Consider the following 24,316-nt stretch of genomic DNA (forward strand, 5'->3'; position numbering starts at 1 on the left):
ATTTCCAATGGTCATAGACCAAATGTTGAACTAAAGATGTCACTGCACAACAATGGATTGAGATGTCCACCTGGAGTCCACCAATTCAATTGTTTGGACATGATTTAGAAAGAAACACGCCTGTGTATAGTATATAAATTCCCATAGTTGACATGTGCATGTTAGAGCAGAAACTATAAACTCCTTGGCTGAGATTGGAAAGCTGCCGCAGTCATCCACCTCTTCAAAGGGGGAGACACTCCGGAACACTACTGTTACAGACCTATATCCATCCTGCCCTGCCTTTCTAAAGTCTTCGAAAGCCAAGTTAACAAACAGATCACCGACCATTTCGAATCCCACCGTACCTTCTCCGCTATGTAATCTGGTTTCCGAGCTGGTCATGGGTGCACCTCAGCCACGCTCAAGGTCCTAAACGATGTCATATAACCGCCATCGATAAAAGACATTACTGTGCAGCCGTATTCATCGACCTGGCCAAGGCTATCAAATCTGGCAATCAGCACATTCTTATCGACAGACTCAATAGCCTTGGTTTCTCAAATGACTGCCTCGCCTGGTTCACCAACTACTTCTCTGATAGAGTTCAGTGTGTCAAATCGAAGGGCCTGTTGTCCGGACCTCTGGCAGTCTCTATGGGGGTGCCACAGGGTTCAATTCTTGGACCGACTCTTTTCTCTGTATATGTCAATGATGTCGCTCTTTGCTGCTGGTGATTCTCTGATCCACCTCTATGCAGACGACACCATTCTGTATACATCTGGCCCTTCTTTGGACACTGTGTTAACAAACCTACAGTCGAGCTTCAATGCCATACAACACTCCCTCCGTGGCCTCCAACTGCTCTTAAACGCTAGTAAAAATAAATGCATGCTCTTCAACCGATCGCTGCCCGCACCCGCCCGCCCGACTAGCATCACTACTCTGGACGGTTCTGACTTCTGAATATGTGGACAACTACAAATACCTAGGTGTCTGGTTAGACTGTAAACTCTCCTTCCAGTCTCATATTAAGCATCTCCAATCAAAATTAAATCTAAAATCGGCTTCCTATTTCGCAACAAAGCATCCTTCACTCATGCCGCCAAACATACCCTCGTAAAACTGACTATCCTACTGATCTTTGACTTCGGCGATGTCATTTACAAAATAGCCTCCAACACTCTACTCAGCAAATTGGATGTGTCTATCACAGTGTCATCCGTTTTGTCACTAAAGCTCCATATACTACCCATTACTGCAACCTGTATGCTCTCGTTGGCTGGCCCTCGCTACATATTCGTTGCATATTCGTCGCCAAACCCACTGGCTCCAGGTCATCTATAAGTCTTTGCTAGGTAAAGCCCCGCCTTATCTCAGCTCACTGGTCACCATAGCAACACCCACCCGTAGCCTGCACTCCATCAGGTATATTTCACTGGTCATCCACAAGGCCAACACCTCCTTTGGCAGCCTTTCCTTCCAGTTCTCTGCTGCCAATGACTGGAACGAACTGCAAAAGTCACTGAAGTTGGAGACTTATATCTCCCTCACTAACTACAGTGCCTTGCGAAAGTATTCGGCCCCCTTGAACTTTGCGACCTTTTGCCACATTTCAGGCTTCAAACATAAAGATATAAAACTGTATTTTTTTGTGAAGAATCAACAACAAGTGGGACACAATCATGAAGTGGAACGACATTTATTGGATATTTCAAACTTTTTCAACAAATCAAAAACTGAAAAATTGGGCGTGCAAAATTATTCAGCCCCCTTAAGTTAATACTTTGTAGCGCCACCTTTTGCTGCGATTACACCTGTAAGTCGCTTGGGGTATGTCTCTATCAGTTTTGCACATCGAGAGACTGAAATTTTTTCCCATTCCTCCTTGCAAAACAGCTCAAGCTCAGTGAGGTACAACTTAACATCTTACAAACTAACGTAACATTCAACCTTAAAATAAGTAGCACATCCATGGCCATATTTTGAGGTTACTGTAATTTCTCCTTATGTAATCATATAAAGCGTGAATGTTCAAGATAGCAAGCATACGACTGACAGTGTATTCCTTTTCAACTTGGCTGTGCTTTTAAATGGTTGCAAGCATCGCAAGAGACATTTTGGTGACAACTAAACCAAAAATCTGACATGGTTTTCCATTGGAATTTGGTTGTGCTTTTGGATGGCTGAAAGCATAGCGATAACACAATAGAAATGTAACTAACTTGTGGTTGTATTTTTTGAGTGGGTGAATATACGGCAGGTTCTCATTGATCAATGTCTCAACCAAATATTATTACCCAATTATCCACGTTGAGTTGACCTGGTGTGCCCAGTGGGTAGCAGCCTAGTCAAGGATGAAATACTGGAACACTACAGTTGACCTGGTGTGCCCAGTGGGTAGCAGCCTAGTCAAGGATGAAATACTGGAACACTACAGTTGACCTGGTGTGCCCAGTGGGTAGCAGCCTAGTCAAGGATGAAATACTGGACACACTTTTGAATGTTGACATGGTGTGCCCAGTGGGTAGCAGCCTAGTCAAGGATGACTTTTACTGGAACACTAAACAGTTGACCTGGTGTGCCCAGTGGGTAGCAGCCTAGTCAAGGATGAAATACTGGAACACTACAGTTGACCTGGTGTGCCCAGTGGGTAGTAGCCTAGTCAAGGATGAAATACTGGAACACTACAGTTGACCTGGTGTGCCCAGTGGGTAGCAGCCTAGTAGGAGGATGAAAGTTACTGTGAACACTAGTCAGAACACTTGACCTGGTGTGCCCAGTGGGTAGCAGCCTAGTCAAGGATGAAATACTGGAACACTACAGTTGACCTGGTGTGCCCAGTGGGTAGCAGCCTAGTCAAGGATGAAATACTGGAACACTGAACATGGTTTCCAGTTGATTTGGTGTGCCCAGTGGGTGCCCAGTGGCTGCAGCCTAGTCAAGGATGAAATACTGGAACACTACAGTTGACCTGGTGTGCCCAGTGGGTAGCAGCCTAGTCAAGGATGAAATACTGGAACACTACAGTTGACCTGGTGTGCCCAACCAAATATTATTACACAATTAGCAGAAATGACCTGGTGTGCCCAGTGGGTCAGCCTAGTCAAGGATGAAATACTGGAACACTACAGTTGACCTGGTGTGCCCAGTGGGTAGCAGCCTAGTCAAGGATGAAATACTGGAACACTACAGTTGACCTGGTGTGCCCAGTGGGTAGCAGCCTAGTCAAGGATGAAATACTGGAACACTACAGTTGACCTGGTGTGCCCAGTGGGTAGCAGCCTAGTCAAGGATGAAATACTGGAACACTACAGTTGACCTGGTGTGCCCAGTGGGTAGCAGCCTAGTCAAGGATGAAATACTGGAACACTACAGTTGACCTGGTGTGCCCAGTGGGTAGCAGCCTAGTCAAGGATGAAATACTGGAACACTACAGTTGACCTGGTGTGCCCAGTGGGTAGCAGCCTAGTCAAGGATGAAATACTGGAACACTACAGTTGACCTGGTGTGCCCAGTGGGTAGCAGCCTAGTCAAGGATGAAATACTGGAACACTACAGTTGACCTGGTGTGCCCAGTGGGTAGCAGCCTAGTCAAGGATGAAATACTGGAACACTACAGTTGACCTGGTGTGCCCAGTGGGTAGCAGCCTAGTCAAGGATGAAATACTGGAACACTATGAAATACTGGAACACAGTTGACCTGAACACTACAGTTGACCTGGTGTGCCCAGTGGGTAGCAGCCTAGTCAAGGATGAAATACTGGAACACTACAGTTGACCTGGTGTGCCCAGTGGGTAGCAGCCTAGTCAAGGATGAAATACTGGAACACTACAGTTGACCTGGTGTGCCCAGTGGGTAGCAGCCTAGTCAAGGATGAAATACTGGAACACTACAGTTGACCTGGTGTGCCCAGTGGGGCAGCCTAGCAGCCAGTAGTCAAGGATGAAATACTGGAACACTACAGTTGACCTGGTGTGCCCAGTGGGTAGCAGCCTAGTCAAGGATGAAATACTGGAACACTACAGTTGACCTGGTGTGCCCAGTGGGTAGCAGCCTAGTCAAGGATGAAATACTGGAACACTACAGTTGACCTGGTGTGCCCAGTGGGTAGCAGCCTAGTCAAGGATGAAATACTGGAACACTACAGTTGACCTGGTGTGCCCATGTGGGTAGCACCTGGTGTGCCCTAGTCAAGGATGAAATACTGGAACACTACAGTTGACCTGGTGTGCCCAGTGGGTAGCAGCCTAGTCAAGGATGAAATACTGGAACACTACAGTTGACCTGGTGCCCAGTGCCCAGTGGGTAGCAGCCTGCCCAGTCAAGGATGAAATACTGGAACACTACAGTTGACCTGGTGTGCCCAGTGGGTAGCAGCCTAGTCAAGGATGAAATACTGGAACACTACAGTTGACCTGGTGTGCCCAGTGGGTAGCAGCCTAGTCAAGGATGAAATACTGGAACACTACAGTTGACCTGGTGTGCCCAGTGGGTAGCAGCCTAGTCAAGGATGAAATACTGGAACACTACAGTTGACCTGGTGTGCCCAGTGGGTAGCAGCCTAGTCAAGGATGAACATGACCTGTGCCCAACACTACAGAAATACTGACCTACAGTTGACCTGGTGTGCCCAGTGGGTAGCAGCCTAGTCAAGGATGAAATACTGGAACACTACAGTTGACCTGGTGTGCCCAGTGGGTAGCAGCCTAGTCAAGGATGAAATACTGGAACACTACAGTTGACCTGGTGTGCCCAGTGGGTAGCAGCCTAGTCAAGGATGAAATACTGGAACACTACAGTTGACCTGGTGTGCCCAGTGGGTAGCAGCCTAGTCAAGGATGAAATACTGGAACACTACAGTTGACCTGGTGTGCCCAGTGGGTAGCAGCCTAGTCAAGGATGAAATACTGGAACACTACAGTTGACCTGGTGTGCCCAGTGGGTAGCAGCCTAGTCAAGGATGAAATACTGGAACACTACAGTTGACCTGGTGTGCCCAGTGGGTAGCAGCCTAGTCAAGGATGAAATACTGGAACACTACAGTTGACCTGGTGCCCAGTGGGTAGCAGCCTAGTCAAGGATGAAATACTGGAACACTACAGTTGACCTGGTGTGCCCAGTGGGTAGCAGCCTAGTCAAGGATGAAATACTGGAACACTACAGTTGACCTGGTGTGCCCAGTGGGTAGCAGCCTAGTCAAGGATGAAATACTGGAACACTACAGTTGACCTGGTGTGCCCAGTGGGTAGCAGCCTAGTCAAGGATGAAATACTGGAACACTACAGTTGACCTGGCCCAGTGCCCAGTGTCAAGGATGAAATACTGGAACACTACAGCCTAGTCAAGGATGAAATACTGGAACACTACAGTTGACCTGGTGTGCCCAGTGGGTAGCAGCCTAGTCAAGGATGAAATACTGGAACACTACAGTTGACCTGGTGTGCCCAGTGGGTAGCAGCCTAGTCAAGGATGAAATACTGGAACACTACAGTTGACCTGGTGTGCCCAGTGGGTAGCAGCCTAGTCAAGGAGTCAAGGATGAAATACTGGAAACACAGTTGACCTGGTGTGACAGCCTAGTCAAGGATGAAATGCTGGAACACTACAGTTGACCTGGTGTGGGTAGCAGCCTAGTCAAGGATGAAATACTGGAACACTACAGTTGACCTGGTGTGCCCAGTGGGTAGCAGCCTATGTGGAACACAAGTTGATGAAATACTGGAACACTACAGTTGACCTGGTGTGCCCAGTGGGTAGCAGCCTAGTCAAGGATGAAATACTGGAACACTACAGTTGACCTGGTGTGCCCAGTGGGTAGCAGCCTAGTCAAGGATGAAATACTGGAACACTACAGTTGACCTGGTGTGCCCAGTGGGTAGCAGCCTAGTCAAGGATGAAATACTGGAACACTACAGTTGACCTGGTGTGCCCAGTGGGTAGCAGCCTAGTCAAGGATGAAATACTGGAACACTACAGTTGACCTGGTGTGCCCAGTGGGTAGCAGCCTAGTCAAGGATGAAATACTGGAACACTACAGTTGACCTGGTGTGCCCAGTGGGTAGCAGAACACTAGTTGACCTGGTGTGCCCATGAAATACTGGAACACTACAGTTGACCTGGTGTGCCCAGTGGGTAGCAGCCTAGTCAAGGATGAAATACTGGAACACTACAGTTGACCTGGTGTGCCCAGTGGGTAGCAGCCTAGTCAAGGATGAAATACTGGAACACTACAGTTGACCTGGTGTGCCCAGTGGGTAGCCAGTCAAAGGATGAAATACTGGAACACTACAGTTGAGTGCCCAGTGGGTAGCAGAAGGATGAAACTGGAACACTACAGTTGACCTGGTGTGCCCAGTGGGTAGCAGCCTAGTCAAGGATGAAATACTGGAACACTACAGTTGACCTGGTGTGCCCAGTGGGTAGCAGCCTAGTCAAGGATGAAATACTGGAACACTACAGTTGACCTGGTGCAGCCCAGTGGGTAGCAGCCTAGTCAAGGATGAAATACTGGAACACTACAGTTGACCTGGTGTGCCCAGTGGGTAGCAGCCTAGTCAAGGATGAAATACTGGAACACTACAGTTGACCTGGTGTGCCCAGTGGGTAGCAGCCTAGTCAAGGATGAAATACTGGAACACTACAGTTGACCTGGTGTGCCCAGTGGGTAGCAGCCTAGTCAAGGATGAAATACTGGAACACTACAGTTGACCTGGTGTGCCCAGTGGGTAGCAGCCTAGTCAAGGATGAAATACTGGAACACTACAGTTGACCTGGTGTGCCCAGTGGGTAGCAGCCTAGTCAAGGATGAAATACTGGAACACTACAGTTGACCTGGTGTGCCCAGTGGGTAGCAGCCTAGTCAAGGATGAAATACTGGAACACTACAGTTGACCTGGTGTGCCCAGTGGGTAGCAGCCTAGTCAAGGATGAAATACTGGAACACTACAGTTGACCTGGTGTGCCCAGTGGGTAGCAGCCTAGTCAAGGATGAAATACTGGAACACTACAGTTGACCTGGTGTGCCCAGTGGGTAGCAGCCTAGTCAAGGATGAAATACTGGAACACTACAGTTGACCTGGTGTGCCCAGTGGGTAGCAGCCTAGTCAAGGATGAAATACTGGAACACTACAGTTGACCTGGTGTGCCCAGTGGGTAGCAGCCTAGTCAAGGATGAAATACTGGAACACTACAGTTGACCTGGTGTGCCCAGTGGGTAGCCAGCCTGAGTCAGTGGGTAGCAAGGATGAAATACTGGAACACTACAGTTGACCTGGTGTGCCCAGTGGGTAGCAGCCTAGTCAAGGATGAAATACTGGAACACTACAGTTGACCTGGTGTGCCCAGTGGGTAGCAGCCTAGTCAAGGATGAAATACTGGAACACTACAGTTGACCTGCCCAGTGGGTAGCAGCCTAGTCAAGGATGAAATACTGGAACACTACAGTTGAGCCCAGTGGGTAGCAGCCTAGTCAAGGATGAAATACTGGAACACTACAGTTGACCTGGTGTGCCCAGTGGGTAGCAGCCTGTCAAGGATGAAATACTGGAACACTACAGTTGACCTGGTGTGCCCAGTGGGTAGCAGCCTAGTCAAGGATGAAATACTGGAACACTACAGTTGACCTGGTGTGCCCAGTGGGTAGCAGCCTAGTCAAGGATGAAATACTGGAACACTACAGTTGACCTGGTGTGCCCAGTGGGTAGCAGCCTAGTCAAGGATGAAATACTGGAACACTACAGTTGACCTGGTGTGCCCAGTGGGTAGCAGCCTAGTCAAGGATGAAATACTGGAACACTACAGTTGACCTGGTGTGCCCAGTGGGTAGCAGCCTAGTCAAGGATGAAATACTGGAACACTACAGTTGACCTGGTGTGCCCAGTGGGTAGCAGCCTAGTCAAGGATGAAATACTGGAACACTACAGTTGACCTGGTGTGCCCAGTGGGTAGCAGCCTAGTCAAGGACCTGGTGTGAAATACTGGAACACTACAGTTGACCTGGTGTGCCCAGTGGGTAGCAGCCTGGAACAGTCAAGGATGAGCAAGTACTGGAACACTACAGTTGACCTGGTGTGCCCAGTGGGTAGCAGCCTAGTCAAGGATGAAATACTGGAACACTACAGTTGACCTGGTGTGCCCAGTGGGTAGCAGCCTAGTCAAGGATGAAATACTGGAACACTACAGTTGACCTGGTGTGCCCAGTGGGTAGCAGCCTAGTCAAGGATGAAATACTGGAACACTACAGTTGACCTGGTGTGCCCAGTGGGTAGCAGCCTAGTCAAGGATGAAATACTGGAACACTACAGTTGACCTGGTGTGCCCAGTGGGTAGCAGCCTAGTCAAGGATGAAATACTGGAACACTACAGTTGACCTGGTGTGCCCAGTGGGTAGCAGAGTCCTGGAACACTACAGTTGACCTGGTGTGCCCAGTGGGTAGCAGCCTAGTCAAGGATGAAATACTGGAACACTACAGTTGACCTGGTGTGCCCAGTGGGTAGCAGCCTAGTCAAGGATGAAATACTGGAACACTACAGTTGACCTGGTGTGCCCAGTGGGTAGCAGCCTAGCCTGGAACACTACAGTTGACCTGGTGTGCCCAGTGGGAGCAAGTACTGGAACACTACAGTTGACCTGGTGTGCCCAGTGGGTAGCAGCCTAGTCAAGGATGAAATACTGGAACACTACAGTTGACCTGGTGTGCCCAGTGGGTAGCAGCCTAGTCAAGGATGAAATACTGGAACACAGTTGACCTGGTGTGCCCAGTTGAGCCTCAAGGATGAAATACTGCACTACAGTTGACCTGGGTGCCCAGTGGGTAGCAGCCTAGTCAAGGATGAAATACTGGAACACTACAGTTGACCTGGTGTGCCCAGTGGGTAGCAGCCTAGTCAAGGATGAAATACTGGAACACTACAGTTGACCTGGTGTGCCCAGTGGGTAGCAGCCTAGTCAAGGATGAAATACTGGAACACTACAGTTGACCTGGTGTGCCCAGTGGGTAGCAGCCTAGTCAAGGATGAAATACTGGAACACTACAGTTGACCTGGTGTGCCCAGTGGGTAGCAGCCTAGTCAAGGATGAAATACTGGAACACTACAGTTGACCTGGTGTGCCCAGTGGGTAGCAGCCTAGTCAAGGATGAAATACTGGAACACTACAGTTGACCTGGTGTGCCCAGTGGGTAGCAGCCTAGTCAAGGATGAAATACTGGAACACTACAGTTGACCTGGTGTGCCCAGTGGGTAGCAGCCTAGTCAAGGATGAAATACTGGAACACTACAGTTGACCTGGTGTGCCCAGTGGGTAGCAGCCTAGTCAAGGATGAAATACTGGAACACTACAGTTGACCTGGTGTGCCCAGTGGGTAGCAGCCTAGTCAAGGATGAAATACTGGAACACTACTGACCTGGTGTGCCCAGTGGGTGCAGCCTAGTCAAGGATGAAATACTGGAACACCAGTGGGTGTGCCCAGTGGGTAGCCTAGTCAAGGATGAAATACTGGAACACTACAGTTGACCTGGTGTGCCCAGTGGGTAGCAGCCTAGTCAAGGATGAAATACTGGAACACTACAGTTGACCTGGTGTGCCCAGTGGGTAGCAGCCTAGTCAAGGATGAAATACTGGAACACTACAGTTGACCTGGTGTGCCCAGTGGGTAGCAGCCTAGTCAAGGATGAAATACTGGAACACTACAGTTGACCTGGTGTGCCCAGTGGGTAGCAGCCTAGTCAAGGATGACTGACAAGTTGACCTGGTGTGCCCAGTGGGTAGCAGCCTAGTCAAGGATGAAATACTGGAACACTACAGTTGACCTGGTGTGCCCAGTGGGTAGTAGCCTAGTCAAGGATGAAATACTGGAACACTACAGTTGACCTGGTGTGCCCAGTGGGTAGCAGCCTAGTCAAGGATGAAATACTGGAACACTACAGTTGACCTGGTGTGCCCAGTGGGTAGCAGCCTTGTCAAGGATGAAATACTGGAACACTACAGTTGACCTGGTGTGCCCAGTGGGTAGCAGCCTAGTCAAGGATGAAATACTGGAACACTACAGTTGACATGGTGTGCCCAGTGGGTAGCAGCCTAGTCAAGGATGAAATACTGGAACACTACAGTTGACCTGGTGTGCCCAGTGGGTAGCAGCCTAGTCAAGGATGAAATACTGGAACACTACAGTTGACCTGGTGTGCCCAGTGGGTAGTAGCCTAGTCAAGGATGAAATACTGGAACACTACAGTTGACCTGGTGTGCCCAGTGGGTAGCAGCCTAGTCAAGGATGAAATACTGGAACACTACAGTTGACCTGGTGTGCCCAGTGGGTAGCAGCCTAGTCAAGGATGAAATACTGGAACACTACAGTTGACCTGGTGTGCCCAGTGGGTAGCAGCCTAGTCAAGGATGAAATACTGGAACACTACAGTTGACCTGGTGTGCCCAGTGGGTAGCAGCCTAGTCAAGGATGAAATACTGGAACACTACAGTTGACCTGGTGTGCCCAGTGGGTAGCAGCCTAGTCAAGGATGAAATACTGGAACACTACAGTTGACCTGGTGTGCCCAGTGGGTAGCAGCCTAGTCAAGGATGAAATACTGGAACACTACAGTTGACCTGGTGTGCCCAGTGGGTAGCAGCCTAGTCAAGGATGAAATACTGGAACACTACAGTTGACCTGGTGTGCCCAGTGGGTAGTAGCCTAGTCAAGGATGAAATACTGGAACACTACAGTTGACCTGGTGTGCCCAGTGGGTAGCAGCCTAGTCAAGGATGAAATACTGGAACACTACAGTTGACCTGGTGTGCCCAGTGGGTAGTAGCCTAGTCAAGGATGAAATACTGGAACACTACAGTTGTTCCAAGTGGAACAAAAGTAAACCTTGAATTTTGTTTGGTGGATATAAAGTCTAAGATATTTGACAGACTGATGCCGACTTTACAGTGTCACGACTTCTACCGAAGGTAACTCCTCTCCCTGGCGGCGCTCGGCCCTCGGCGTCGCCGGTCTACTAGCCGCTACCGATCCCTTTTTCTTTTTCTGGTTGTTTTGTCTGTGTTCCTTTTCACACCTGGTTTCAATTGCTTTGATTTCTGTGGGTATATAGGGCACCTGTTACCTGCCGTAATTCGTGCAGGATTAAGCTTGTGAGTATTAGCGTTCAGTATTTTATGCTGTTTATTGTTTTCGCATTGACGTATGTGTAGGTAGTGTCGGAACTGTGGTTGTTCCTCCGTGTACTGACAGAGTTTGTTTTCCTTCGAGCGCGTTGTTTGGACATTCATCTGGGCCAATTTTGTATTGGTGGACTATGTGTACAGATCTCTACATTAAACACGTTTCTGAAGATAATCCCTGCTCTCCTGCGCCTGACTCCTACACCTCTCACTGAGACGCACTTTATCACATACAGGAAATAATCACTGCCAGCTGGTCAGACTAGCATAGGGCTAAATGTGCCAGGTTGTCTAATGGGAACAGCTAACATTAGCGTTTTATCACGAGCAACTACGTCAATGATTTGAATTGGCTGATGCACAAAAAAAAAATAAAGTTTATGTTCGCAAGTATGGTCCCAACAAGTTGACTGGTTGTCATCGTGATACATTTCTACATGTTCATTACAAAGTGGTTTACAGTACGCTAGACAGGGCCAAACTCTTACCTGCAGTCCTACTTCAGCAGCGAGGGATCCAGATTTGACGTTACTGATGTAGATGCCAGGCTTCTGTGTGGGGCCACTGGAGATGCTGACGCCCATGCCCTTGGTGCCCACCAGGCTCAGGAACACCTTCTTCTCCTTGATCTCCTTCCCTCCCATGGATGCCAGGCCTGCCACACTGCTCTTCTTCTCCTGGGAGAGAGAGAGAGAGAGAGAGAGAGAGAGAGAGAGAGAGAGAGAGCGAGACAGAGAGACAGAGAGAGAGAGAGAGAGAGAGAGAGAGGGTGTTACACTTCAAAGAAGATGAGAGAATATTTCATCTCAAAGAAAAATGAATCTCATTCTCACCCCAGAATCAGACACAAATTGGTCCACGAACTGCCACTTCAGAGGCTCCTCTGTGGAACTAGAGAAGAACAGAAAGCGTGGGATAAATCCGATTCTATATTCATTCATGTATTTATTTCAGCTTTATTTAATCAGGAAGATCCCTTGAGTAAGATTTTGTGAGCAACACCTGGCACAGGAAATACATCAATCAATAATCTAGCTACCATCTTAGTGCTCACCGGATACCCCTTGCCCAGGACAGGATTTCTTGTTTTATTTTGATCACAGTCTTTTCTAAAGCAGAAAGGTGTCAAATACAATACCAACAAAGAGAGAAACAGCCCTACCTCTTCACTGGTATCATCCCAACCTCTGCACAAATAAAAGAATCAAAATTGAAGTAAGTTATGAATATTCACTTTTGCATTTGACATGAGGGTGAGTGCGTATATTGGTTGGGTGGATTTCGTTTAACTTACGCCGGACTTTGAGCGACACTATTTTCTTGGTCTTGATGAGGTTGATGACTTCCTCGTGGATACAGGAAGAGATGGCGTATCCATTGATGCGGACAATCTCATCTCCCATCTGGAGGTCACACAGAGGTCAGACGATACGACCAGCACTTTTTATGTAGTGTGACCGTGTGTGGCTACTTTTCTGAGTGTTATGTTTCACAGTGTATGTTTGCCTTTCTTTAGATATTTGACCACATCCCATCTACCCTCCATACTGGTACTATATGACGTTGAAAATAGGTATTTTGGTTTGAAAATAAGTCAACGCCTTGTGCTCACTGGGTAAAGATGAGTCTCAGAAGTGTTTTTTTTTTCTCCTAGATGCCAGACAGGATGGCTGTGTCACCTCGGCTGTAGCTGTGTGTCAATTTGTGTCACCGGTTATTGAGCTAATGGAAGTGTGTGACATCTTGTCACGCCGGTTGAGGGGAATAACTACAGCAGACTGACGGAAAAGCAGATCCAATCAGTCTGAGTCGTGACTCAGGAGCAAATTGCTTCAGGAAGAGGTGAAGGACAGGAAGATACTTAAAAAGTTCCTGGGTGTTTTTACCAAAGCGGTTTGTTCCTCGGGTTGACTTTATTCAATGCATGCACAAGTGCTGCACACACAAACACACACACACCCACACACCTGCAGGCCACTGTTTCCAGCCTGTCCATCCTTGACGATCTGTGAGATGAAGAGTCCACAGCCGAACTCCAGGCCCCCTCTCACGCTCAGACCCAGACCCTCAGGATGAGTACGATCCAGACGCACCTCCTTCAGCTTACTGCACCACCCGGATGGAGAGAGGGAGGAGGAAAGGGAAGACAGGAGGGGAGAGGGAGAAGGGGTTAGATGGAGGATGACAGTAAAAGGTGGAGGAAGGGGTTATCAGTTGTACATTCTCGTTGCCTATAAGTACTAAGAGAGTAATTACATGGTATAAGACAAGTGCATCTTATTGAAAGTCTATGGGCTCCAGCCTGGTGGGTGGCAGCGACCCCTCCACTCACCGTGACCTCTTGGGGGTGAGCAGGTCGTACTCCACCTGGTGTTTGAGGGGAATGAGGGGTCGGATGGCATCAAACAGTGGCAGGCGACTGGGCTCGTTGATGACCAGCTTCAGGTCCCCCACCAACACGGGCAGCTCCATGGACCTGAGGGAGAGGGTCAAAGGACAGCTTCAACACGCGCGCACGCACACGCACACGCGCACACTGCACAGCCATTCAGGGGAGAGCGAGATGTTTTGAATGCCTTTCTTTATCATTCCTATCGTTGACATACGTGATTATGAGGACAAAGGGACTCAAAGCAGCGCACAGAATGACTAGTTCAGAACGGTATGATAAGCGCCATGGCCTTATGGGCCATCCAGGATTCCAAGAATGTGCAATCAACCTACCAATTCCAACGGGAACGTAAGACCTATGACTATGAATTATTAACGTTTGCCATTTCACTCCTTACTCGTGTATGAACGAGTAAAGGGCTTTAGTGAATAGCTGGCCAGGCTTGGCGGAGCACGGCGGAAAACTGATCATCTAACCAATGGGGTCTCAGGTCTCTGGCTCCATACAAAGAGCGCATGGAAACCAGCACCGCTAATTCCCCTTCACCCCCATTCAGTCCACATTATCGTCATAGTCCTGAATGAAATCCTATCTCCCACCATACACCTGTGCACGCACACACACACACACACACACACACACACACACACACACACAGGAGACTTAATCCTCCTATACGTAAATCTGCAATTGGAGAGAAATCAAGGCGTTTGCTTGACCATTTTCCATTTTTTTGTTGAAGTAGAAGTGACAGAAAAAAAGTCCATCTTCATTTTGTTCAAGTACTGGCAGACCCTCTAACAATCCACTTCCCCAAATAAAGGATCAGCAAATCAGTTGAGGGAGGTTAAATGGTCAGAAAATTGGTCATCCTGAAAAAAAAAAGAATAGGTCAATAATTGATCACTAAACTGAAGTGAAAGTCAAACAGAGATGGTGGTACTCACCAGTGGTGGAAAAGGTACCCAATTGTCCTAATTGAGTAAAAATAAAGATACCTTAATAGAAAATGACTCGAGTAAAAGTGAAAGTCACCCAGTAAAATATTACTTGAGTAAAAGTATAAAAGTGTTTTGGTTTTAAAATATACATAAGTATCAAAAGTAAATAGAATTGCTCAAATATACTTAAGTATCACAAGTAAAAGTATGAATAATTTCAAATTATTTTATATTAAGCAAACCAGACTGCACAATTGTTAAAGTTTTTTAAAAGTATGAATAGCCATGGGCACACTCCAACATCATTTACAAACTAAGCATTTGTGTTGAGTGAGTCTGCCAGATCAGAGGCATTAGGGATCACCAGGGATACTCTCTTGATAAGTGCGTGAATTGGACCATTTTCTATCCTGTTCAGCATTTAAAATGTAACGAGTACTTTTGGGTGACAGGGAAAATGTATGGAGTAAAAAGTACATCTTTTTTTTTAGGAATGTAGTGAAGTAAAAGTTGTGACAAATATAAATAGCAAAGCTGAGTACAGACACCCCCAAAAAACTACTTAAGTAGTACTTTAAAGTATTTTTACTTAAGTAATTTACACCACTGGTACTCACTGGTGATACATCCGCAGGACATCATACAGGTAATCCTTTTCAGCCTCACTGTCAATGAGCAGCTCCACCTAAACAGCAAAGGCATCTTTAGTCTCACTCTCATCTCCATCATCACAGACAAGATAGCAGCTGCCAGGGAAGGCTGCGGGCTCTACACTGACACATCCCTCTCTACGGTGGTCCTTTCAGCGTAACAGGGGGCATTCCCTTTAGCCCTAGGTTTGTGTGTGTGTGTGTGCGTGTGTGCGCACAGCAGTGTGTGCATCTTACCTTGTAGCGACTGAACTGCTGCAGAAAAGTTTTGAGGAAGCGCTTAGGCCAGTCATTAATATACCCCATCTCCTTCATTAAGGAAGGTTGTCTATCCGGCTGTGTGTGAGTGCCTCAGTGTGTGTGCGCGTGTGGGCACCAACCTGTGTATACGTTTGTCAGTGCTGCGTTTTGTGTGCCTGTGCCTGTAAAGCGTTAGCATCAATAGCATCTCTATTGTGTGTTGCTGGAGGTAGAAGGCCAGGTAGCTTTCCTGTTTTCTAGATCCCTTCCCCTTACTAGGACTGTGGGCTGGTACACACACTTATGCCACAGGACTCAGGAGGGGGAGTAAGGGAGCGATAAGGAGGGGTGGAGGTTGGAGGGCGGTTTGGAATAGTGAGGTGAGCAGTGTCACCTTACAGTACATCCCTGTGACAAGCAGTCCTCCACCATCATTTCTTACAATTAGGGGTGACTCAAGGAACCATTGCAGTCAATAGGTTCATATTTGCACCTTTGGTTAGTTGATGGGTTATGGGGGAACATTTAATGTTTCCTGGAGGAACCCTCTCGCTAGAGTGTGCGGAGCACTCTGAATTTATTTTGATGTTGGATTTGTTGCGCTGCCAAACTCGGAAGAAGATGAAAATATGTGGTTTTTGGCAATGGTTTTATGGGATGGCCATCAACTTGTAAAACATTACCCATTCCTATATGAGTACTATTTTAATATCAATGTTGAAAAATACAACATTGGCTGTCAAGCCCATTATATTATATGACTGTATTGAATTGAATTGAATGTATTTTTGGGTAACAGACATAAACAACAAAATGTACAATGTGGACCCAGAGGATATCACTTAAAATTATTAATTAAAATCCTTGTTTCCAAAGTGGTCCTGTTTGTTTTAATAATAATGTTTATTTTTGATGGTAATGACGTTTGATTATGATGATAATTATTAATTGTTGGCTAAGTTCGCTAGTTACCTACAGTATCTTCAACCTAGCCTACACTCTTAAAAATGCTTGGTTGTTTGGATGGCCCAACTGCTGGGTTGCAGGCATTGGGTCACTTAGTCAGGTGTTTGTTTTTGTTTTTTTAAATAAACACGTTTGGTTGTTGATGCTGGGTTATCGATGCTGGGTTATTAAGAAATGACCCAGGCGGTCAGATAAGATGACCGGGGGTGTGGCTTAGTAGGGTCCTGGCTTGCAATATAGTTATTTTTGGCCCAGCGGGTCAGATAAGACGATTGGGGTTGTGTCTTTCAGATAGTTATTTCTGGCCCAGCGGGTCAGATAAGACGATTGGGGTTGTGTCTTTCAGATAGTTATTTCTGGCCCAGCGGGTCAGATAAGACGATTGGGGTTGTGTCTTTCAGATAGTTATTTCTGGCCCAGCGGGTCAGATAAGACGATTGGGGTTGTGTCTTTCAGATAGTTATTTCTGGCCCCCGTATTGTTAAGGTTGCAAACTAAGTTCCTCAAGAGCCTTTGCAAATCCTAACGTTGGAAGAGCTACCACTTTCCTACTATGTAATCAGCAATGTTAATATTACAATATGTAATATGCATTTAAAAATATATATATTGTGTACAAACAGGAATGACATTTAACCCTCACAGCTGGCAATGTTTTTCACCCCAAAAGTTTATTTGAGGCTGCTTTTACTTCCAAGAGTGTACAGAGAAAAGGCTTAGAGATACACACAACACGCACACGCAGACACCTAGGCACACATTACTACACACAAGCTCAACCATGCAGGTTCCTGGGTGTATGACAGTGTATTTATGGTTTGGTAAAGCTCTGGGACTCAACATAAAGAGACAGGGTAAGCAACGGTGACTAAGTGCAGACTTCAGCACCCTGAACGGTTGAAGCTATTGTCATAAAGAGCCAGCCAGATACCTCCGCTTATGTTATACAGTACATGAAGACCTCTTGTGTTCTCTAAAAAACTCCCTTATTCTCAAAACATCCAACAAAAGCACCGAGGTGAATACAACACATACAACAAATAAACTGTAAGAGAAGTTAAGGGCCCACTTCAATCTAACTGTAGCCTACATTCACCTGTCAAAGACATATTGTCACCACATATTCATTGTCACAAACATGATCAAAAACGCATGCTGTTCTGTGGTCAATCAATCAAATGTATTTATAAAGCCCTTTTTAGAGCCTTATCTAAAAGTGTTGTTGTTGCCTTCCTGCCTGGCAGTCCCCTCTCTGTCTCTAATTGCTGCTGTAAATCGTCCCATCCTGTTCCGCTCGGCTGGACATCCCTGACACGGTCTAAATTATCTAATGGGGAGCGACCTAGTGAGAGCCTACAGCATAGAGGACAGATGGCTCTGGGTCCACATCACAGAGGACGGAAAACACCCAAACGTATCACGTTGCCTTTACACAGCTTCTCTCTTTTTTTTTTTTTACATAATTATCCGAATACTGTCACCGTGAGTATCAATTGTATGGCTAAATACAAAATGCATCATCGGTATCTTTGTGTTGGGTCTAGAATGACCAACAGACGAAAATATGTTGGAAACACCAGGTGAACGTTTTGCAATACACACAGTTCACCTGACAAATGACCAGGATAACCAATCAGGAAAGCTGACACACAGGCCATAGGTACTCATGATAATAGCCTAGTTTACCTGTATAATCGACATTGTTATTGTATAGACTATACACACATGTGGTATTAAAAATGAATATATTAAATTAAATATCCTCACAAGAGGGGGCAACTTTTTAATCCTACACTACAGAGGATTCACTTGTATAACAGTTGTATAACACAACCGTCTAATTTCACAATTGTGAAATAAAGGATGAAACAATTCAATTAAAATCCCAGCCAAAACATGTTAGTTCTACATGAACATTTTCTACACCTATGAAGACATTATAAACGCATCTAAAGGCACCTGTGCAAAAGCATTACCCCAACAGGGTTCAGAGTACGTCATAGGACTTTGATAACAGCCAAAACAAAATGAAACACAAATTAAGTTCTTACCTTGTGCCTAAATTCTCGAGCTACTTTTCGTTCCATTTTCGACAAAAGAATAACGCTGACACCGACCGATGTTCTATCTTCCTGTTAGCGACAGTACCCTCTCAGTGGCGCTACCGACAGTGAACGCTGGGTGGTAGACATAAAGAATGATAGAGGCCTGTAGTGGCCCAAAGCTGTTTTAACATGGGCAGCGCCAATGAGTGCTTCCGCCATTTAAAAGTAGTCAAAGTAGTCGACCGGGTGGGGATTCCTATAGAGTACCACAGTAAGAGTCGTAATACCCTGGCATGACGTTTTGATAACCGTGTAAATCTCTCTAGGACAAGGTGACTTTTATCAATATATTTGTCTGTATTCCCCCCCAAAAAAATAACAATTAATTAAATGCTAATTAGCTGCTAATATGGCAATCATAAAGAACTGGAAATGCCATGATGATTTGGATGAGACTGCCGAATCAAGGCAAAGGTAAGAATCTCTGGATTAACTATCTAATGTTAGTTAAATGTAGTAAAGAGTAAATAAACTAAATTTCTTTAAAGTTCTGAATTGAGACAATACCTGTTAGCAAAGAGATTACATGCAGGAGCTTGCAGGGATTTGTAGTTTTGCATGATGTCTACGTTGATGCTGATTAGCATTTTTGTGACAGAGTAAATAGAGCCGAATATATTGTTAAGTCACCTTGTCCGAGAGAGATTTAAATGGTTATCAAAATGTCAGGGTAGGTCTACATGAAACACGGCCCTTATTTGAAGTGTTTCTAAAATCCCCTTTGGATAAAAATGAATGGTGGGGAAAAAAAGATTGGAACCATTTCCCTGTTTGACCGCTAGGTTTTATGGGTATTATGACACCCACACTGCAGGGCTCTATGGGTTGTAGCCTCAATGGCACTATTATGACACCCACACTGCAGGGCTCTATGGGTTGTAGCCTCAATTGCACTATTATGACACCCACACTGCAGGGCTCTATGGGTTGTAGCCTCAATGGCACTATTATGACACCCACACTGCAGGGCTCTATGGGTTGTAGCCTCAATGGCACTATTATGACACCCACACTGCAGGGCTCTATGGGTTGTAGCCTCAATGGCACTTGGGGCGGCAGGGTAGCCTAGTGGTTAGAGCGTTGGACTAGTAACTGCAAAGTTGCAAACCCCTGAGCTGACAAGGTACAAATCTGTCGTTCTGCCCCTGAACAGGCAGTTAACCTACTGTTCCTAGGCAGTCATTGAAAATAAGAATTTGTTCTTAACTGACTTGCCTGGTTAAATAAATGTTTGTTTTTTTAATTAAAAAAATAAAGAATGTTGTCACAGACACTATGTCATAGATGAGTCCTCTATCTATCTCTATGGTGGTAGATCCCAGTAGTGGCCCCATTCAGAGAATAGCTCCTGGTATTCAGTTGCTGAGGCACTGCTGGGCTGGGGAAAGGCGGATGTTTCCGGTTTTCAGGATACAGTATTTACAATTCAGGAAGCTTCATAATTTAGTTGGTGGGAAAACAACGGTGCAAAGCTAAGGAAAAATATAAACTCAACATGCAACAATTTCAAAAAGTTGACTGATTTACATTTCATATAAGGAAATCTGTCAATTGAAATAAATTCATTAGGCCCTAATCTATGGATTGGGCAGGGGCGCAACCATGGGTTGGTCTGAGAGGGCAGAGGCCCACCCACAGAGGAGCCAGGCCCATTCAGAATGAGTTTATCCCCCAAAAAGGGCTTTATTACAGACATAAATACTCAGATTTAACAGCTGCCCGGGTGGCAGGTCTCAGATGATCCTGCATGTGAAGAAGCCGGATGTGGAGGTCCTGGGCTGGCGTGGTCTGCAGTTGTGAGTCTGGTTGGACGTACTGCCAAATTCTATAAAACAACATTGGATTCGGCTTATGGTAGAGAAATTAACATGACCTTTTCTGGCAACAGCTCTGGTGGACATTCCTGCAGTCAGCCAATTGCACTCTCCCTCAAAACTTGAGACATCTGTGGCATTGTGTTGCGTGAAAAAACGTAACATTTTAGAGTGGCCTTTTATTGTCCCCAACACAAGGTGCACCTGTGTAATGATCATGCTGTTTAATCAGCTTCTTGATATGCCACACCTATCAGGTGGATGGATTATCTTGGCAAAAGATAAATGTTCACTAACAGGGATGTAAACAAGTGTGTGCACATTTAAGAGAAATACGTTTTTTGTGCTGAACATTTCTGGGATCTTTTATTTCAGCTCATGAAACATGGGACCAACACTTTACACTTTACGTTTATATTTTTGTTACATATAAATATAAACAGGAAAAGGAAAAACTCCCTAGAAAGGCAAAAACCTAGGAAGAAACCTAGAGAGGAACCAGGCTATGAGGGGTGGCCAGTCCTCTTCTGGCTGTGCCGAGTGGAGATTATAGCAGAACATGGCCAATGTGTTCAAATGTTCATAAATGACCAGCATGGTCAAATAATAGGTCTGGGACAGGTAGCACATCCGGTGAACAGGTCAGGATTCCATAGCCGCAGGCAGAACAGTTGAAACTGGAGCAGCAGCACGGCCAGGTGGACTGGGGACAGCAAGGAGTCATCATGCCAGGTAGTCCTGAGGCATGGTCCTAGGGCTCAGATCCTCCGAGAGAGACAGAGAAAGAGAGAATTAGAGAGAGCATACTTAAATTCACACAGGACACCGGATAAGACAGGAGAAGTACTCCAGATATAACAAACTGACCCTATCCCCCCAACACATAAACTACTGCAGCATAAATACTGGAGGCTGAGACAGGAGGGGTCAGGAGACACTGTGGCCCCATCCGAGGACACCCCCGGACAGGGCCAAACAGGAAGGATATAACCCCACCCACTTTGCCAAAGCACAGCCCCCACACCACTAGAGGGATATCTTCAACCACCAACGTACCATCCTGAGACAAGGCAGAGTATAGCCCACAATGATCTCCACCACGGCACAACCCAAGGGGGGGCGCCAACCCTGACAGGAAGACCACATCAGTGACTCAACCCACTCAAGTGACGCACCCCTCCTAGGGATGGCATGAAAGAGCACCAGTAAGCCAGTGACTCAGCCCCTGTAATAGGGTTAGAGGCAGAGAATCCCAGTGGAAAGAGGGGAACCGGCCAGGCAGAGACAGCAAGGTCTGTTCCTTGCTCCCGAGCCTTTCCGTTCACCTTCACACTCCTGGGCCAGACTACACTCAATCATATGAACCACTGAAGAGATGAGTCTTCAGTAAAGACTTAAAGGTTGAGACCGAGTCTGCGTCTCTCACATGGGTAGGCAGACCATTCCATAAAAATGGAGCTCTATAGGAGAAAGTCCTGCCTCCAGGACAATTAGGAGGCCTGCGTCTGACCGTAGTGTACGTGTAGGTATGTACGGCAGGACCAAATCAGAGAGATAGGTAGGAGCAAGCCCATGTAATGCTTTGTAGGTTAGCAGTAAAACCTTGAAATCAGCCCTTGCCTTGACAGGAAGCCAGTGTAGGGAGGCTAGCACTGGAGTAATATGATCACATTTTTCGGTTCTAGTCAGGATTCTAGCAGCCGTATTTAGCACTAACTGAAGTTTATTTAGTGCTTTATCCGGGTAGCCAGAAAGTAGAGCATTGCAGTAGTCTAACCTAGAAGTAACAAAAGCATGGATTAATTAATCTGCATCATTTTTGGACAGAAAGTTTCTGATTTTTGCAATGTTATGTAGATGGAAAAAAGCTGTCCTTGAAACTGTCTGGATATGTTCATCAAAAGAGAGATCAGGTTCCAGAGTAACGCCGAGGTCCTTCACAGTTTTATTTGAGACGACTGTACAACCATTAAGATTCATTGTCAGATTCAACAGAAGATCTCTTTGTTTCTTGGGACCTAGAACAAGCATCTATGTTTTGTCCGAGTCTAAAAGTAGAAAGTTTGCAGCCATCCACTTCCTTATGTCTGAAACACAGGCTTCTAGCGAGGGCAATTTTGGGATTTCACCATGTTTCATTAAAATGTACAGCTGTGTGTCATCCGCATAGCAGTGAAAGTTAACATTATGTTTTCGAATGACATCCCCAAGAGGTAAAATATATAGAGAAAACAATAGTGTTCCTAAAACGTCCGAAAATGTCCACCCTGTTAGGCTAAATTATTAAATTAAATGAACAACATTTCAAAATGTTAAAATATGTTTGATAGAGAACTTAAAAATCCTGTTCACCCTAATGCTAGTTCAATCTTACTCACTCACAGAGCTATGGCTAATTTAGGCTCCAAATGTCCACCTGTTAGGTTCCACCCTGTTAGGTTTATGCGCTGAACAGGTTGGAAAATGCCTGAGCATGAACAATATGTTTTTCTGAATGTCAAACATGTCCTTTTTCTGACAGAATACAAAACATAAATAAAGATATAGGCTACTTTTTTTTTCTAAAGTTATGAGGACCAAAAGACACTGGACAGCAGGAATATAGATCCTAGGTGCAGGTCTAGGATCAGCGCAAACTACCCAAATCATAACGTTAAGGCAAATAAAGCGTAGCTACTATTTCTATCGTTATTGTCACCATCTATACTACTACATTTAGGCTATTGTAACACATGGAAAATGTGTGCTTTTGGTACTGATGACTTAGGCATATTGTCTATGAAAATAAAATGTAAAAACATACAGGTAGTTAGGCTTATATTTAACTATTTCATTATTTATGCTTTAATTTCATTATGTTGGGCACCTTAAAAAAAAGTTATTTTGCTACATCAAATGATATGCAGTTAAATAATGTTTTCCCCAACATTTGTGCCGAAGTCCAGACAGTCACACAGTGTTTCAATTCACCAGAACAGTAGGTAGCAGTGGAGCATCGCTAATCAAATCACAGTCTAATGTTAGGGCCTACATAAAGCTGTCCCAACAGCAGAGTCCCGGCAGCAGTCACAACACCTTTTGTTAGGAGAATTATGTTCTCCATCACCCAATTTAATTATATTACTCTCAGTCTGTAAACCAGAATTTGTAGGATCCTGGTCGAATGAAACAGACGGAGGCCCAGCTAAATAGTCAAAAGGTTTTATTCACAGAACGTTCTGGAGTCAAGAATACAAAACAATTCACTTTATACTGACTTCTCACGCACACACATACACACGCACACACATACACACAAACATACGCACACACATACACACGCACACACATACACACAAACATACGCACACACATACACACGCACACACATACACACAAACATACGCACACACATACACACGCACACACATACACACAAACATACGCACACACATACACACGCACACACATACACACAAACATATGCACACACATACACACATACACACGCACACACATACACACAAACACACGCACACACAAACACACAAACATACGCACACACATACACACAAACATACGCACACACATACACACAAACATACGCACACACATACACACAAACATACGCACACACATACACACAAACATACGCACACACATACACACAAACATACGCACACACATACACACAAACATATGCACACACATACACACAAACATACGCACACACATACACACATACACACGCACACACATACACACAAACATACACACAAACATACGCACACACATACACACGCACACACATACACACAAACATACGCACACACATACACACAAACATATGCACACACATACACACAAACATATGCACACACATACACACAAACATATGCACACACATACACACAAACATACGCACAAACATACGCACACACATACACAACACACACATACACACAAACATACACACAAACATACACACGCACACACATACACACAAACATATGCACACACATACACACAAACATACGCACACACATACACACAAACATACGCACACACATACACACAAACAT

At 45.7% G+C, this 24,316-nt stretch overlaps 1 protein-coding gene across 2 annotated transcripts in view; it reads right to left on the bottom strand.

Moving 5' to 3' along the window:
* The window catches only part of LOC112218238 (Usher syndrome 1C), a 55,132-nt gene extending 36,615 nt beyond the window's left edge, over positions 1–18,517 (bottom strand). For both annotated transcript variants that reach the window (XM_042301249.1, XM_042301248.1), the window contains exons 1-8: positions 18,388–18,517; positions 15,098–15,165; positions 13,480–13,623; positions 13,115–13,253; positions 12,442–12,550; positions 12,310–12,334; positions 11,981–12,038; positions 11,636–11,824 (exon numbers count right to left, since the gene is read on the bottom strand). In XM_042301249.1, coding sequence (XP_042157183.1) covers positions 11,636–11,824; positions 11,981–12,038; positions 12,310–12,334; positions 12,442–12,550; positions 13,115–13,253; positions 13,480–13,623; positions 15,098–15,165; positions 18,388–18,423 — 768 coding nt within the window. In that variant the 5' untranslated portion in view covers positions 18,424–18,517. The remainder of the gene's footprint in view (positions 1–11,635; positions 11,825–11,980; positions 12,039–12,309; positions 12,335–12,441; positions 12,551–13,114; positions 13,254–13,479; positions 13,624–15,097; positions 15,166–18,387) is intronic.
* Positions 18,518–24,316: the final 5,799 nt, after the last annotated feature.

The sequence above is a fragment of the Oncorhynchus tshawytscha genome, linkage group LG19, assembly GCF_018296145.1.
Source record: "Oncorhynchus tshawytscha isolate Ot180627B linkage group LG19, Otsh_v2.0, whole genome shotgun sequence".
Taxonomy (NCBI): domain Eukaryota; kingdom Metazoa; phylum Chordata; class Actinopteri; order Salmoniformes; family Salmonidae; genus Oncorhynchus; species Oncorhynchus tshawytscha.